Genomic DNA, 17,609 nt, shown 5'->3' with positions numbered 1-17,609 from the left:
CAGTAACTCTGTATCACTATACAAGCTGCACATTGACTACAATATATCCAAGTTCCATTTCTATAGTTTTGCCCCCTGAGAAGATCTACTAAAATAATTCAAAATGTGAGATACTGTAACTAGCTATAACAGTGTGCTCCACACCTTTCCTGCAAAACTACACGCAGCTAAAAGGAAGAGAATGTTGTAGCATCAGAGCACCGTGACAAACAAACAAATAAATATTACATATTTCTCCTCAAAGAATAATTTGTTGGAATGTATTATCCTGCTTTGTTGTTCAAACAGACTGCAGGTCCAGAGAACCCCTGGTTTATCTCTGGAATGGGATTGAAACTCTAAACCTCTGGCTCCTTCTAGTGGCTATCCTCAGTCTCAACACATCAGGGTTTTGGGCCACACCTTGGGAAGCAATGGCCTGTAAATACAACTACATTTGCACACTACAGTAACTGTCCTAAAACTTTATAGCACTGCTTATTTGGGAGATTATAAAGAGAAAAATGAAGAAGTGAGAAAGAGCAAGTGCCTTGCTACAGGATGAGATATGATCTACCATGGTCATGCCTGAGGTATTTTATGAGGCACTTAGTTACCCAGCTGAGGTGCTGCAGCTAAATCATAGATTTCACTATTATTACCACACACACACACTTCCCCGCTCGCAGTTGTCAAACCGGTGATGCCATTAATTATTGCATTAAACTGCTATTAGAGTGAGAGAAACTCGAAAAAGGCACACTGCCGAGAAGTCATTTAGGCACAGCCGTGTCTGCCAGAACACAGACTGAGTCAAGCACTGCACCGCATGAAACGCATACTTTCAAACAAACTCATGCCAGTTCACAATATTTGATATATTTCTTTATTTTATTTTGACCAGAAATTCAACTCCAAAACATTAGTAAACTAAAAAGTAAAACGAAACATTGAATATTATTACCCTTATGGAAGCATGAGCAAAAAGCACAGTGCAAAGGAGATTTTCTTTTGGAAAAAACACATTGATGTGAAATAAAACATAGCATATGTTACTCGGAGTGTATCAGTGGGATATTCACTAAATTCTGCCAGCATTTTACATTTCCCCTGCTAGGAACCAAACAGCAGAGTGTGAACATTTAAATCAATGGGTTACTTTCATTTTATAATTTTTTACAACTTTTTTAACTTGTAAATGGTTAAATTTAAAAGCATTACATGTAATTAACGTGTCCAAAATAAAGTTTGATTTGTCGTTATTATTAATAGTGAAATCTGAGATTACCGTTTGCCCATAGACATTCAGTCAGTCTTCAGTTCAAGTAGTACTCAGGTTTAATAAGGAGTTTTTATTATAATTATAATTTCTATTATAACGTTCACTGACAAAACTTTATAGTGAGAATCGCATCCTTTCAAAGTCACATATTTGATAAAAACACATTTGTACTTGGTGGAAAATAAAATGGTATGGACCCAATTTATTATGAGCATTATGTATTCTGTGGACATTCGATTTCGAAACAGCTTTTTAAGGGAGCAACTCTGAAATGGAATCAATGGAATGGAAATGAAATAAGAGACACAATACAATACTAATAATTCAAACATTAAATTTAGGTGAAATCTATTCACAACTACCTTCAGTTTTGCCAAAACTGTAGCAAATCCAGAAATATTAAAGCTGCGACTAAGTACCGATTTGGTTGAAGTGGGTTCTGGGTTACTCACATGAAGCAAGAGTTTTACTAAATGTAAAAGAAATTTCCCAAAGTAATACATGCAAAGCCCTTAACAAAAACACAAAGGCATGCAAGATTACATGATGACACGATCGGATAGTGACAATGCAAATGAATAAATAAAAAATACAAATAGAAAAAAAAAAAATGATGCATGAATCCCTGATTGCTTTAAACTGTTTCCACTATATAAAGTAAATTGCATGGAGAGATGAAAGTTTCTGGGAGAAGTGACGAGCCAGAAATGTCAGGGATTTTTGAGTTACACGCTACAGACTCTTTGCTCATGCCTTTATTTAGAGAGATACAAATGGTGAACTTTTGAAAAAATAAAACGAAAAAACAAATTTCCTACAGATATGATGCATCATGTGAACATACACACTGGATCACATACACTGGTAATTAGATTTAGATATAAAACTCCATATAAAAACAATACTATGATTATTTTGAATTTTGAAGAGACCATTTTGGAATGGAATGATAAATGAATATTCATTACATACATAACATTTTGCAAATAAAGCCATTGCTAAGGAAAATAACCATGATTAATTTCATAAAAGAAATAAAACATATTTGACAAAGGCACTACTATTGGGACTAAATCAACAGTTTGTGCTGAACATCTAACATAACATGTCTGACCTTTTCACCTTCTTTATGGTCAGCACTTGAGGAATGTAGCACAAATATATAATTTAATAAAATAGCTTCCTTTATTTAACCTGTAATGAAGTTTTACAGTCTGAAAACTGACTTTGTGCAATCTGGCTTTATTATCTACAGTCTTTAAACATTTATCTATATTTAAAAATTAAACCCAGGGCTGAGATATTCTTCATAATTCTCATCATCCAGCACAGAGACTGGAGAATCCTGCTGCATATGGGATTGTTAAAAGGCGTATCCGATAATAATGAAATTAATAATGCAAATCTGAACAACTACATTCACAGGGTTTAAGCAGTTAGTACGGTCTGTAAGCATGGTCCGTTACTAAGAAATATGGCGTATGAATCTGTAAAAGTGTGCATGTTGGAAATGAATTGTGGAGAAACACTGATAACATTTAAAAAAACATGAACATTCATGCACTTGGAAATGATAGGCAGTTAATATTACATATGCATTCAAAACTGTTTACATTAGCATTAGAAGAATGACCACTGTATTATTTTACAGATTTCTGTTGAAAGGTGATTCAGTGGATCATGACCGTACGAGATAAACGAGCACCTCGGACTCAGTAAGCTGCTGTCTGTAATTAAATCTGCTATTATATAAACAGCAATGGTTACGAAGGACTATTTGAAAGCCACCAAATATTGCTACAAATAAAACAGTTTGAGGTGCTCTGTGGTTCACAAACAAGTCATACAAATTCTTAAAAATATCTAAAACTAATTAGTTTTAGATGAGGATCAACATTTAATTATGTCTGAGCATTAAATAATCAAACCTCAGTCCACTCTGAGAAGCAAATCATTTGATATCACATATGGTTACAGAATAAAGACAGTCAAGTACACCATTAAAAGCTCACTGGCTATGGCAGTATGTAACAACTAACTGATGAACTAAACTACCTGGTACAGTCTCCACTTAATATTTTACAACTGCTGCAAAGTAACATGTCAGTGGCAACCGAGGTGTGAAGTTGTAAGACTCGATCCGTATTTTCCTCACAAGTGAGTGACCTCAAAAGCCCCACTTTTATCAAACATTTTACTGAAAAAAAATGAAAGCTGAAACTGAAACTTGTGCCTATTGCACTTCTGACACAGTGATCAATTTAAAGTCCGATCACTTAAATCCAACTATTTATATCTGGAAAACGTTTTTTTGAACCATAGTGCACTGATTTGCTCGAGAAGTTTTCAGATATGCAAATACATATGTTGCTAAACATTTCGGCCTGACGGCAAACTTCTAATTCTATTGGATTATCCTCTATTATCATGATCGAAAGACATGAAATATTGACTAAATTCATGAAAATGTTATCAAATGTAAACAGTTGATTCTGTCAGTGTTAGTGTTAATCACAGCATATATGTAAAATATTTGGTGAAAGATATGGTTGCGTTATGCCCAAGCAACATTCGGCCCTCTCCAAAAGTAGAGCTCACTGATGAAATGCATTACAGGTTCAGAGATAAGAAATAAGTCATACCCATGGGCAATTTCCAACAAAATGCTCGTCTTCTGTATAACTGGTTTAATTGGACCTAAATGTAAAACAGTGCCCCATTTCCTTCTGTAATATAATCCTTCATCCAGGACCCCAGTAACCTTTCTACCCCTCTACCTCTGAAAAGAAACCAGGAGAGAATCTCCTGAAAAGATAACATGATAAAATGCTTTAGCTGCTTTTTCATCATACAGTCAGTGGGCCAGACATCATTTACCCCAGCTTGAACTCCTCTTCCGGAACATCAGAACAGCATTAAGTCGTAATACTATTTTTTTAAATATGTTTTGTTTAAAGAATAATATCTAAAATCCGTCCACTCTGTGAATGTCTGGCCGTCGTTTGCAGAACCCTCCGTGATTTGGCACAGTTTAACATTTGTGCTTCATGGCAAGCTGTAAAATAAACAGAGGGAGGTATAGATGAGGAATGAGAAGGAGAGAGGGGGACAAAGAGATGAAAAGTGAGATGCAGACAGAGAAAAAAACAAGAGATTGGGGGTTAAAATGTCACTCAGGCTGCTGGAGATATCTGTGAATGATAAAGAACGAGCACAGATTTCCCATCCAACGCTAACCCAAAGTAAATTACTTTTAATTGCCAAGTGAACAGACACTGTCCATCAGAACGGGGCAGAGCTCTACGATAGGAGACATACAGCCGGTAATTTGAACGGCACATAAACATCGCTCATTCAGACTTGTCAATGATCTAGGGGTCTTTCTATATAAAGAACTTTCCAATAGCTCTGGAGACCTGCATTTCCACGGTGTCTCATTTATCTAGGAGTTCATTAATCTCATAAATGAGAGCTCTAGCAGGCTCAGTGGGAAGTTCATTATAGAAAGGGCACCAGCACCAATCTCATTCACAGCTGGATGGACTGCACTCCCAATAAGCTGCCATGCACACAATGAACAATCGGGGGCAGCAGAGTCACACACGCTCACACCTAATCAAAAACTCCATCCAACTAGACAGGTTCTTAGAGGGCATGCCTGATAAAGAAATAACTATAATTGTAAATAGCATGATCTCATTATTAAAAAGCATCTTTACAGGACTATGATGACTATTGCTTTCGTTGAAGAAAAAAAAATCTCTCAAACCAAATTGTGCTAAAGGAACCAAATTCATTAACTATTTCATTAACTGATGAAATCACACTTCGAATACATCAGCCCTATAATGTTTGGCTTTTGTAACCAAAATCAATTGAAATATTTTGTCACTTAGAGCAGAGGCACCAACAGAAAAACTAATGGCAGCTCGAAAAAAGGTTTTATGGGTCTTCTTATTTATGGCAAAAAGCAATCTCCCTCCCTCTGTGCCCTTCAGCTTCACTTGACAAGATTCATATGGGGGAACATTAGGTACACTAAAACTTACACGATTCGTATACACCACTATTACACTGACATCCGTTTCATTTATGAGCTCTATTGTCGTAAAACATAAGAATGGACAGATTTATAAAAGCATTACTCAGGCCCCCATGTCGTCGCACGCATCAGTTCTTTAAGCATGGTCTTTAGCAGAAAAGCAGGTAAAGAGTTCTAAAAGAGGCCCAAGGGAGGGACATAATGTTATTTGTTCAAACAGATGAAGCCATGCATTGACAACGTTAGCAAAAGGACTTTTAATCCCGTTAGACATGCAAAACCAAATTAAGCTAATGCGCTTTCTCTGGTATGTAATTAGAATGGATGGGCACGCTTGAGTGAGAAAGATGTGTGACATGGGAGGGCTTTTAAAGCTACCAGTGCTTGGGTGGGAGGATGTGGAAAAAGAAAATGACAGCTGAAGAAACTATGTCGAAGGCTTACAGTGAGCTTTTGACCTCCTTTGCACTTATTCTTTACTCTCACAAAGATAAATATTTTGGAACATTTAAGGTTAGGGTTCAGATTTGGAAAACAGGATCTTTATTTCGCAGGGTGAATAGAGAATATTTAAATCTTCTGTATGACTATGTACTCATTAAAAGCGTAGACGGTGGAGCTCAGTCATTACAGTTTGTGAAGGGATGAAGGGATGTCAGATAACGGTAAGATTTCATTAAGTCAGTGGAGGTGTGTTATACCTTATGTGCAGTATCAGCAAACTGCTGTGCACTGTTCATCATGTCCCCTGTTTTCTCCTCCGCCCGACCCAGCCTCTCTCCACGCTCATTCAGTGCCTGACTGGCCTTCTGAACTGCACTAGTCACACTGTCAGCTGCAGAGTGCAAGATGCTGTTACCTGTGCACACAAACATGCAAAGAAGTAGGAAAATGTAAGGGACACAAAGTGGGAACTTCTATTGAAATGGCAAAAAAAAAAAAAAATCACCAGATGCTATAAACCTGATCATTATTTATTTAGCTGGAAGAAGCAGAAGACTAAAGAGAACATACTGTATAAATCGTCTGATATATTTTTAGACACAGAACATCCTGCGCTAAAGGTTGCATCTCAACCAGGTTTGTTTTTGACCATCAGCACGTTATTAGTCACTGATCTGTTTGAAAAGTTCAGTTTGAAAAGGCTTCAATTCGAAGAACTGAGCTGAGCTTCTGCACAAAGAACAATGTTCCGACATTCGCTGTAAAACTCAGTGTCAGACTTGGCTCTGTGCCACATAACACTGATAAGTTCTTAGCGTTTTAGTCCTTTCCTCAGAGAATGAGCTGATAATAGAAACCGGAGGATGTTTCTACACCATATCAACAGAGCCGTAGTGTTCAGGGGGGGACCATGGTTTTCCACTGACAAGCCCAACCCTGCAGATGTTCCTACTGACAAGCTATATAATTTGGGCTGCTTCCAGACTGCCACTGCTGTTATACTAATAAAGTAGTCCATGGAAGAGATGATCATCCACATGTGTTCAGTTCAGGACTAAATATCCAGCAGCTTTCTAAGCATAAGGGTGGTGTGTTTTTCCATAGAAAAAAACTGTTGCTTGACCAAACACCACACCCCCTGCTCCACAAAAAACCCTCTTTGTTCCTGGTTTACTGTTTAAAACAAATGCTTCTTCACAGAACACACGCATCAATATGCTCTGTGAGAACAATAGAGGAGGCTTTGAAAACAAAAAGCAGTGTTAGATTTAGTTCAGAGAACAATGTGAATGTTGGAAGGCAGCAGATGGGATGGAGCAGACAGCTGACAATACAACATCTCATTTGACCCGAGATGTGAGGTAGTGTTTCACCAGAAAAAAAAATATTTTTTATCCATCTACTTTTAGTAAATACAATCTGACATTTAAATCAAATGCACAAAGATACTAATGGAACAGGAGTCATGATATAGAAGGGGAAAGGAAAAAAGTGAAACTTCAGCATTACCTTAAATAAGTAATAATTAATAACTAAATAGGTTCCCATCACCAATTTTTTTTATAAACAAACAACTTTAAGTGACAAAACAATATATACACCCATAAACTGCTGGTGCTTAATGTCCTGTTACTGCTATGACAGAAACATTTTAATTCACTATGTGCATCATTTATAACTTAGCCTTGTTAAATGATTGTGCTTTAATACATATGAGTTTTTGTTTCTAGCGAAATAAGTAAGTTTTCTTTATCTCTTAAATTTGTATGTGCAAAATATCTGGATACAGTCTCAGTTAAGTAGAAGGAACAAAGAACTACATTTGCCAGCATGATAAGAGGTTGCAGGTGCAGGGTGAGATGCGACTGGGAGAGAGTGTGTGTGTGTGTGTGTGTGTAGTATCAGTGGGAGAGAAGAAGAAGCACCTCTCTTTTACAGACAAAGCGTCTGTGTGTGTACAGTACAGAATACATTTTGAGTCCAGAATACTCAAAACATTCAAAAAGTACAGAATGTACAGAATACAAATACAATACAGAATACAGAAAAGTACAGAATGCTCAAAAGTACAAAATGAGAACAGAATAAATTTTACTCATTCATTAATCATTTCTGTTTATTCAATTCATTAGTAGTTCACTTGAATTTCCATGACACTGCTGGTATGATTTTTTTTTTTTGTGTGTGATGTGTTATCTCTAAAACGGGGGTTTTGTGCATGATGACCAAACATTCCCATGGCCTCATGAGTCCAAAGGAAATTGTTCCAAAGGCTCTTCATTTGTAAACAATCTGTCTCACTAATGGACAGTGCGTTTCAAATTGTTTGGAAAAAATCAGAGATTGATGAGAAGCAACAATTGCGTCTCTGAGCTCATAGCTGATCATTTGTTTAAAGCATAATAAACTACTTGTTTCATGGGGTAGATGTGCTTCTTGATGATTAATTCATCTTGTGCATTTCAGTTGTAACACATGGCTTCTCTTACTAATTGTGAAAGAAGGATGAACTATTATGTCCAATTCTGTCCGAAATGGCTCCTGATTTTTTTGGGGAAAATGACTACATATTGCAATGTTGTGTTTTTATTTTCTAAAGTTATTTTTTTGTTAATAGACGGTAATGAGCACCACACAATTGTTACTGAGGCCCACATAAACATACAGAACTGATAGAAAACTGCATACATTCATACAATGTATTTATTCCGAATGAAAACCGCACGTTTCAAATCAGTTATTTGACAATTTGCACGCCAAAGCTGCTATTTTGCACACTCACAAATATGATTCTTATGATTACGCCAGATGAATAATCTGACCTTTTTGCTATGCATCCCACAGAAAAGGGTTCTGTTGTTGGTGGAAATTTGTTTCTACAGCTTTGATGTCACAGTAATTTGGGCATAAAACATCACACACACAGACACAGCGTTTTTACTTTAACACAAACTGTAATACTCTCAGTTTCCTGAGAACCTTCTTGAGTGGATTTACTGCTCATTTCAACAAAAACAGGATTTTCGAGCGTGTGTAAATAATCTAAACGCTCATTTGTCAAACACTGCTGCAAATGAACCCAATAACAACTTTTGCCACAGTGAGTTTAAAAGATACTGAAATAGTGGATGCGAAGAAGAATAAAGCATGCTGAAAACATGTTTATCATGCAGAGATATGACTACAGTGCAGGACTAACCCTAGATTTCAGACTTCCAACCAGGAAACAACCTGTGCAGATACAAGACTGCTGTTTAAAAAAAATCTCTTCATTTTTTTTTTTTTTTTGTGCTGGCTATTATGTTGTTCTATTTCAGAGACATAACTCGGATACCAGAAGACTAAAATCTGAAAACAAAAACACTACCCAGATGTCGAAAAACAAGCACATTGCTGTCAGCAAAAACAATGGCCTGGAAAAACTCCTACAGAACTAAATACTATAGTCAACTAATCACTACAGACTGAAACCCAACTGAATGTTAATGTGAAATCTCAGGCTTTCTTTCTGCTTACCTGCACGACGGAGGACACCTGGGTCAGACATTACTGTCTCAATTATTCTGTTCAAAAAGATCTTGCAATGGTAAATAACTGAATTTACTGATTGATCTTCAGCTACAGAGAACAACAAAGACAATGACTGTGATTTCACAGTATATATTTTTACATTTTGGATTAATTTCACTCACATGTGTTAGCTTTGTGAAGTCTGATTTGAGCCACATTTACCATTATTCTGTTGTGTCTGAGTTCTCTTTCTCTGTATGGCTAGGAAACCTAAAATAAAAGCTTTATATCTCCTTCACAGCTATATGGATTACATAAACCACTATAAAACACCAGGAAATATTCTTCTTATAGGAATGTGTAACAGCTTACTTTATTTAGCACTTCGATCTTAACTGTTCAGCTTGGCAAATTTGGGCCAAAGTGTTATTTAAAAAAAAAAGAAAATGGCACTGGCAGTCTAAAAATAATACACTAAATGTTAAGTACAGCCTCTCAAAATAATCCCAAATCAATGTTTTTCAGACACAAATGTTTCAGTCGGCATTAACTGATTATTGGAATTAGTGGCATCTACTACAAAAGTAGTACTTCCACTTCCTGAGTCCAAAATAGATTCAATTTCTATCAGAATTTTCAGGCTGCAATCAGCAAAGTTAAGCAAAAGATGTTAAGCAAGGCAATATATGAAAAAGAAACCTTAATATACTTTGTTTTGCATCAACGTTTGTAATAGTCTGATGCAAATGGTTTACAAATGTTTTTTTTTTAATGCATTAAAAACTACAAAGTAAAATCCTTAAAAAAAATAAATAAACGCCACAGTCAATACTGATTCCTGAGGATTTAAAGCCAAACATAAAATACAATTTACAGTAAATAAATTTTATATATATTATATACAAAAAGAAATACATTATATGTATTATTTGTATTATATTATACTATATATATATATAGTATAATATAATACAAAGGGTCAGCGAATTTCCCAATAAAAGTAATATAACGTTTCACCCTTCAATGTTACTTCAATGACAAGCTCATTAGGTATTTAGAAGAATAGCCTATATAGTTTTATAAAAGTGAGATGTGTGTTATGCAACACAGAGGAATGAAAGGATCTCCTCAATTATCGACAGAACATTTATTTTATTAAGAAGTTTAAAATTCTAAGAGGGTTCCATAAATGTTTCTTGGAATAACCAAAAAAACCCAAAATGATTTATATATAAAATGTGTCTCAAAGCTGCCAGGAATGAAAGCTGTGTAATGAGGCATAGTGAGTATTCAGTAGTTTGAGTATTTTAGTTAGACTCAGCATTATATAAGCTTCAGACGATGTGTCACCCACAGTTATTGTCCCACACCTGAGCAGCTTCATGATATTTGTTTTGCACTGGTGTGAGACTTAGACTGTAAGGGACAGGATGGTTCTTCCGTTTTCTACCATGTAATAACGTTCATGTTGTTTTTAACACAGTGCCCTGCCCAAACCCTAAAGCATTATGTCAGCGAAAAGAAAGAGACCGAACTTTAAATGTCCACAGTCTTCTCTGTGCTGATGTTGTAGCAGCAGGCATATAGCTGATCCAGCTGTGAGTCCTTGCTCTCCAGTAGCCTGCCTCACACTGCTATCCACACTAATCCGGTCCCGTTGGAACACCAGCGCTTCCGTGCGATAGCAGACGTGTAAAGCTAAATTTCCAGCTACGCATTTTTCGAGTAAAGGAAACTTAGGATACTATTATCAAAAAAAAATTGACCACCACTCAAGAGATTACCAGTTTACATTAACACCTCAAACTCATTCCTTACTCTCTAAATATACATCTATTCTATTATCTTTACTGTTCATACTGAATTATTCATAGTAGTAACTGAAGGAATAACAGAGAAATGATTTTAAGGGATCACAAACTTCAGTGTGACTCTCAGTGGAATAACCATGAGCAGTTTTAAAATAACAGGCAATGAATTTCAAACAAGATTAACACCGAACATGTTTATCAGTGTATTATTATTATTTGTGTTCATTTCAATCAGACTGCTTTCTCTGACAGCTCAGACTGCAAAGAACTTTAAATGGTCTTCATAGACAGTATTCTTCTTATGAAAGTATATGAAAAGTTGTGGGGAAAAAATTTGTGGGAGGAATAAGGAATTCAAACTTTTAGAAATCTACAACCATCTAAGGGAGTTGCCCTAGGCTTGTTCATCGAGGATAAACACACATAGTTCACTTTTTAGATTTTTGTTCTATAACTCTTACATTTAGAAAAGCTGCTTTGGGACACACACAAAAAAAAAGAAACTTGCATTGAAATGAATTTTGCTCAAAAGCACAGGACGCAGTTGGCATCAGAAAAAGCAGTCCGATATAATAAAAGAAAACAGCATGCAGCAGTTCTGTGACATAAGCTATAGTCCAGAGGGTGTATGTAATATATATATATTACATATATATATTTAAATATTAGTAAAAGGTGGACTTGCTGGTGTGTTTTGGATCATTGTCCTGCTGCAGAACCCAAGTTCGCTTCAGCTTGAGGTCACAAACAGATGGCTGGAAATTCTCCTTCAGGATTTTTTGGTAAACAGCACAATTCATGGTTTCATTTATCACAGCAAGTCTTCCAGGTCCTGAAGCAGCAAAACAGCCCCAGACCATCACACTACCACCACCATATTTCACTGTTGGTATAATGTTCTTTTTCTGAAATGCGCTGTTACTTTTACGCCAGACGTAATGGGACACACACCTTCTCAAAAGTTAAACTTATGTATTATTATATAAACTGGAATCCCAAAGCTTTCGAAATGGCTTTATAACCTTTTCCAGACTGATAGATCTCAATTACTTTCTTTTCTGAATTGTTTCAGAATTTCTTTGGATCTCGGCATGATGTCTAGCTTTTGAGGATCTTTTGGTCTACTTCACATTGTCAGACAGGTCCTATTTAAGAGATTGTGAACTGGTGTGTCAGTAATCAGGCCAGGGTGTGGCTAGAGAAATTAAACTCAGGTGTGATAAACCACAGTTTTAACAGGGGGGCAAACACTTTTTCACACAGAGCCATGTAGTTTTGGATTTATTTTGTTTTTCCTCAATAATAAAAACCCTGTATTTAAAAACGGCATGTTGTGTTCACTTGTGTTATCTTTTACTAATATTTAAATTAGTTTGATTATCTGAAATGTTAAAGTGTGACAAACATGCAAATAAATTAGAAATCAGTCAACACTTTTTCACACCACTGTATATGGCAAAATGACTATATTACTGTTGCTCACCTCCCAGCAGTTTGGACTGGCAGTTGACAAACTCTGGTTTTCTTTCTGCACTGTAACGTTGACACGTGTTGTGTAGGACCTGCACAAACACGCACTTGTCCCCAGCTGAGCCGGCCACCCACTGGTCAAACGCATTCTCAAATGTCAGGTCAAACTCTGGACAATCCTGTGACATGACAGGCCAGAGCAACAAGTGACATAAAAAATATATATAAAAAAAGATAAAAAATAAAAGAAAGTAAACAATAACAGTATTTAAAGAATAGACTGGAACTGATAATGTTTCTGAACAGCTGAGCACAAGAATGAAAAAGCCCAGTGCCACCCATGGATGTCTCTCAATGATCATGTGACTCACCCTGTTCGGGTCAATGCCGTTCACCTGCCGCAGCTGGTCGAGACTCCACTGGGATCTTTTGACAAACATGGAAGAGCCCTCAAACTGTTTCACTTTGGTGATTGAGATCTCTGTTGGCTTCTTGTTGGTCACTGGAAAGAGAGAAAGATGGTAGAAACTGATGTTATGGACAGGATTATTTACTCTCAATAAAGGCAAAACAGTTTAAAAGCCATTTATAATTTGCTGCATTAAACTCATGTAGTTCAATTGTTGTGGCCCCTGACTACTAATTAAAACCGCTGGAAATCAATGATCACAAAAAAGCACGATAAAATTGTTATATAATACTGTGTTTTTTGGAAACCAGTATTAATATTACATAATAATGTATTTATAAACCCTCACTACATTAGCAACCCCTCAATATAGTCTCAAATATTACCGAGAACACTGTATTGGAGCTCTGTTAAACCTTTATTCCTAGCATTATGGTGCTCAATCAGAAAATACCACACTATTTCCCAAATCAAATCAGGCAAAATACACGTCGGTTTATGACTCAGGGTCAGGCCCCTTTTAGTTTCTAGAGTGTTTTAACATTTTAAAGCAACATGGAAAAGGAGTTGGTGGCAGCATAATAGCAGTGTTGTTTATGCCCATTTTATTCAACTCCAATCAGTACTGGTAACGATTTTCTATGAGTCACTTCCCCAATAGTCACAGAATCACCTTTATTGCTAGAGATGATAAGTATCACATGTACAAGGAATTTGTCAAGGTATGCTGGTGCTATAAAAGTATAAAATAAAAAAAATATACAAAAAAATAATAAAGTAGTAAAGATTTTTAGTGTACAATTAGTGCAGGGTATGGAAAAGTGAGGCAGTGCAAATTACAATATTTTCCAAATAAGCTCATAGGTGCACTGGTGCAATATAGTAGTCTTCGCTTTAACGCATTTAAAATAACAATAACTTAGAGTGAACACACCAACACCCTACAGAACACTCTAAAAAGTCTTGCAGGCATGTGGCTCGAGGTAAAGTATATACCATCCTCCCACACAGCAGCCAAATTTCTCCTTTAGGAATTTAATGAATCAAAATTCCAGCGTTCTACAGTCAGGGGTCATTGCTCAGAGTTCATTCTGCTGTTTCAGTTCATGCTATAATCCAGCCCACAGAAAGTAGTTCACACAAGGATCTGCTTCTATACTGTTTGTAAAACAATCTGCATCATTCCCTCCTTTTCTCTTTTAAATTTCTTATATCTTCTGATCCATATTTCCACCCCAACCTCTTGTGCAGGGTCAACTTCCCTCATTCATCTTAGTTTCACCTTTAAAATGCCATCTGGAGGAATGTTTTTGTTTATGATTACTGGAATATTGTGGGAATGATGACATCTATGGAGGCAAACCCAACCTCAGTCCCCATAATGAAGGGGTAGTAATTTTAGTTTCAAAAGTCTAACATATGAAATTCTGGGCTATAATCCGTCCATGAAATGAAGTCACTATACAGTGTATTTTAATTCAAAAATGCATGTTTGCATATAATGTTTCATTTTTAACAATAGCTCTGTAACTTAAATACATTTCAATAAAAACACCAAGCCTTACATGAGCCCCATAGACTAAATGAACATTAATTTGCCCATCTAATAAAAGTGGCAGAAGAGCTAATGAAGACACAAATTTCCCACCGAACCCGAAATCAAGCAAGAGGCAGTGAGGATCATCAATCACACACATAAAGCTTAGAACAGCACACACCAGATTACTCAGTGAAGTGCTGCATTTGTGAGAACAGCAGAAAACGTAGTGAGAGGAACATCAAATGTAGGGATATTAATGATTTATTCATTAGATTAGGATTAATTAAATGTTAAAAAAATTTAGTTTATATTATAACAACAGCTTTAAAGCTAAAAAAAAACCTACAGAAAATATTGTACACTATTTGTTGTAGAATGTAATTATATATTGTAATAACACAAAAATAACACAAAAATAAAAAACTAAATTCAGCAATGATCTTAAGAAACAAAAAGGAAAGAATCAAACAGTAAACTAGTCTGCTGTCTGTGCCGTGATGATACTGTGATGTCCTAAGTAGCAAGTTAGTGGGAGATCAAGGATGAATGTTAAGCACAACTACAATGATAGTATATAAAAAAAAATGTATACAAATAAACAAATAATTATATATACAGTTGTATGCAAAAGTTAAAAACCCCTGACAATGTCCATGATTTTCATTTATAAATATTTGGGTGTTTGGATCAGCAATTTCATTTTGATCTATTAAATAAGTGAAGGACACAGTAATATTTCAGTAGTGAAATGAGGTTTATTGGATTACCAGAAAATGCGCAATATGCATCAAAACGAAATTAGACAGGTGCATACATTTGGGCACCCTTGTCATTTTGTTGATTTGAATACCTGTAACTACTTAGCACTGATTAATTGGAACACACAATTGGTTTGGTGAGATCATTAAGCCTTGAACTTCATAGACAGGTGCATCAACTGTATATATAATTTTTTTATCACATATTTTAGGTGAAACTAGAACATACAGAATCATTCTCTATGACAACTGAAACACAACAGCAACTCTGAGGCTCTTTCGGCTACTGCAAATTGAAAGTGGCATGTGAGCAGTTTTCTGGAAGTCCGAAAGCTAAAAGCGCAGTGAGCAAAGAGCTTCCCGAAAATGTAGAAACTCCACTGAACCAAATCCAAAACCAAAGAGAGAAACATGACATTTATAAAATAGAAATTGAATGAAAAATATGTTCTGCATCATTCAAGTATTGCAGACATTCAGTTTTCACCTTTTTGCAAACTTTAACAGCTTTGACTGACAAATGTGTTATTGCCATATTTCACAGATTTGCTGTTAATCACAGAATTTTGTAGCCAGCTCAGTTTCAATGTGATCTGCTGCCAATATCCAAAAGGCTCTTATGCAACCGTCGGATAACACGGGAGGTAAAACATCTTTTAATATCCATGTGTGATCTGACACTTGTGTTCATTTGGAAGAATATTCGATTCAATATTCACCCGAAGATCTATCATCATACAACACTCAACAGATCGGTGAAGCACAGCCGGGTTCGGGTTATCTCCCACAATTACTAAGGCAAATCAGAAATGCAGCTGTCTCCTTCTCGTCATCTTCATTTCCATCTCAATACTCATTATAGCATAACCAGGACAATCTTCTTACTCTGAATAAACCTTTGCATAGTCACAGTGGTTGAGACTGCAGTATGAATAATTCAACTGGTAGTTGAAAATACTTGCCGTAAATTCTTAGCACGTCAGCATGCAAAATGAGAGCCATTACGAATGAAAATGGTTTATTGTAAGTGCTGGGGGTTTACATGTTAAAATGGGCTAGAGGTTTGAAAAAACCTGCCAAGTAAAGTTCTGAACTCTTACAGCTGCTCTCACTTTGGCACAATGTGATGCATATTAAAAAACAAGACAGAATGTCTCCCAGATTACATTTAAAACTGTATGCCACTCTGCATATAATTTTGCTTCATAGTAAATGCAAAAAACTAGAATACTGTGCATGTTCATGGTTATCATATAGTATTGAAATTTTGTTTTTGACTTTTACACTCTATAAAACTGTATAAGACACTGTACCATGACACAAGCAAAAAAAAAAAAAAAACCACATTAACCTGGCTTTAAAATGCTGTTTTTTTTTTAATAAGGTAAAAAAAAAAAAAATGTAACAGCGCCAGAAATTACAACCCACTCAAAACCTTCTCACTGTCACGCAAACAGAAATCCATAGAGCTGCGAGAGAACAGACAAGTCAGCTCACTTGATTACAGCTATTGTTTAGATGACAGTTAACTGCTTGCTGATGAGGAACGCGATCTTAGTACCGTTCATGGAGAACATTGCGCAATCCTTGCTTTTGATTCCAAATATGCGCTGCTGTTTATCATTCTAGGAGAAAGTCTATTTTCCGGTCGAGCCACATAAAAGATGTTTAATTTAGGCAGTGCTTGGTACTCAGTAGAGTGGAATTTCAAAACCTTGATTATACACGTGGAGTTCCTGAGATGTTGGATCTTCTGAGGGAGCATCATCTCCAGAAGGGAACGGGTCAGAAATTACAATAGCAGTACCATCAGCTGAGTATCAAGACACCCGTCAAGGAGGATGCAATTCTCTACACAAGTCACATATGTTAATATTTCATGAAGTAAAACTTTAGAAGTGTGACTCCATGAAGACTTACAAGTACAAAGATGTCCTATTTGGGACCTTTAGAATTTCATAAATTACAAACCCGATTCTAAAAAGTTGGGACATTGTACAAATTGTGAATAAAAAAGGAATGCAATAATAAAGTGAGACATTTTAAAATGTCATGCCAAATATTTTCTCATTTTGGATTTCATGAGAGCTACACATTCCAAAAAAGTTGGGACAGGTAGCAATAAGAGGTCGGAAAAGTTAAATGTACATATAAGGAACAGCTGGAGGACCAATTTGCAACTTATTAGGTCAATTGGCAACATAACTGGGTATAAAAAGAGCCTCTCAGAGTGGCAGTGTCTCTCAAAAGTCAAGATGGGCAGAAGATCACCAATTCCCCAATGCTGCGGTGAAAAATAGTGGAGCAATATCAGAAAGGAGTTTCTCAGAGAAAAATTCCAAAGAGATTATCATCATCTACAGT

General features: G+C 36.1%; 1 protein-coding gene across 1 annotated transcript in view; it reads right to left on the bottom strand.

The window, feature by feature from the left end:
- Positions 1-851: 851 nt before the first annotated feature.
- Positions 852-17,609, bottom strand: part of stxbp6 (syntaxin binding protein 6 (amisyn)) — a 48,232-nt gene continuing 31,474 nt past the window's right edge. Inside the window, exons 3-6 of the mRNA XM_046855742.1 lie at positions 12,910-13,040; positions 12,552-12,717; positions 6,005-6,162; positions 852-4,316 (exon numbers count right to left, since the gene is read on the bottom strand). Of these exons, the coding sequence (XP_046711698.1) occupies positions 4,293-4,316; positions 6,005-6,162; positions 12,552-12,717; positions 12,910-13,040 (479 nt within the window). The 3' untranslated portion in view covers positions 852-4,292. The remainder of the gene's footprint in view (positions 4,317-6,004; positions 6,163-12,551; positions 12,718-12,909; positions 13,041-17,609) is intronic.

The sequence above is a fragment of the Silurus meridionalis genome, chromosome 8 (genome assembly GCF_014805685.1).
Source record: "Silurus meridionalis isolate SWU-2019-XX chromosome 8, ASM1480568v1, whole genome shotgun sequence".
In the NCBI taxonomy this organism is placed as follows: domain Eukaryota; kingdom Metazoa; phylum Chordata; class Actinopteri; order Siluriformes; family Siluridae; genus Silurus; species Silurus meridionalis.
The sequence above is the reverse complement of the archived record's forward strand: the minus strand, read 5'-3'. Positions and strand labels throughout refer to the sequence as shown.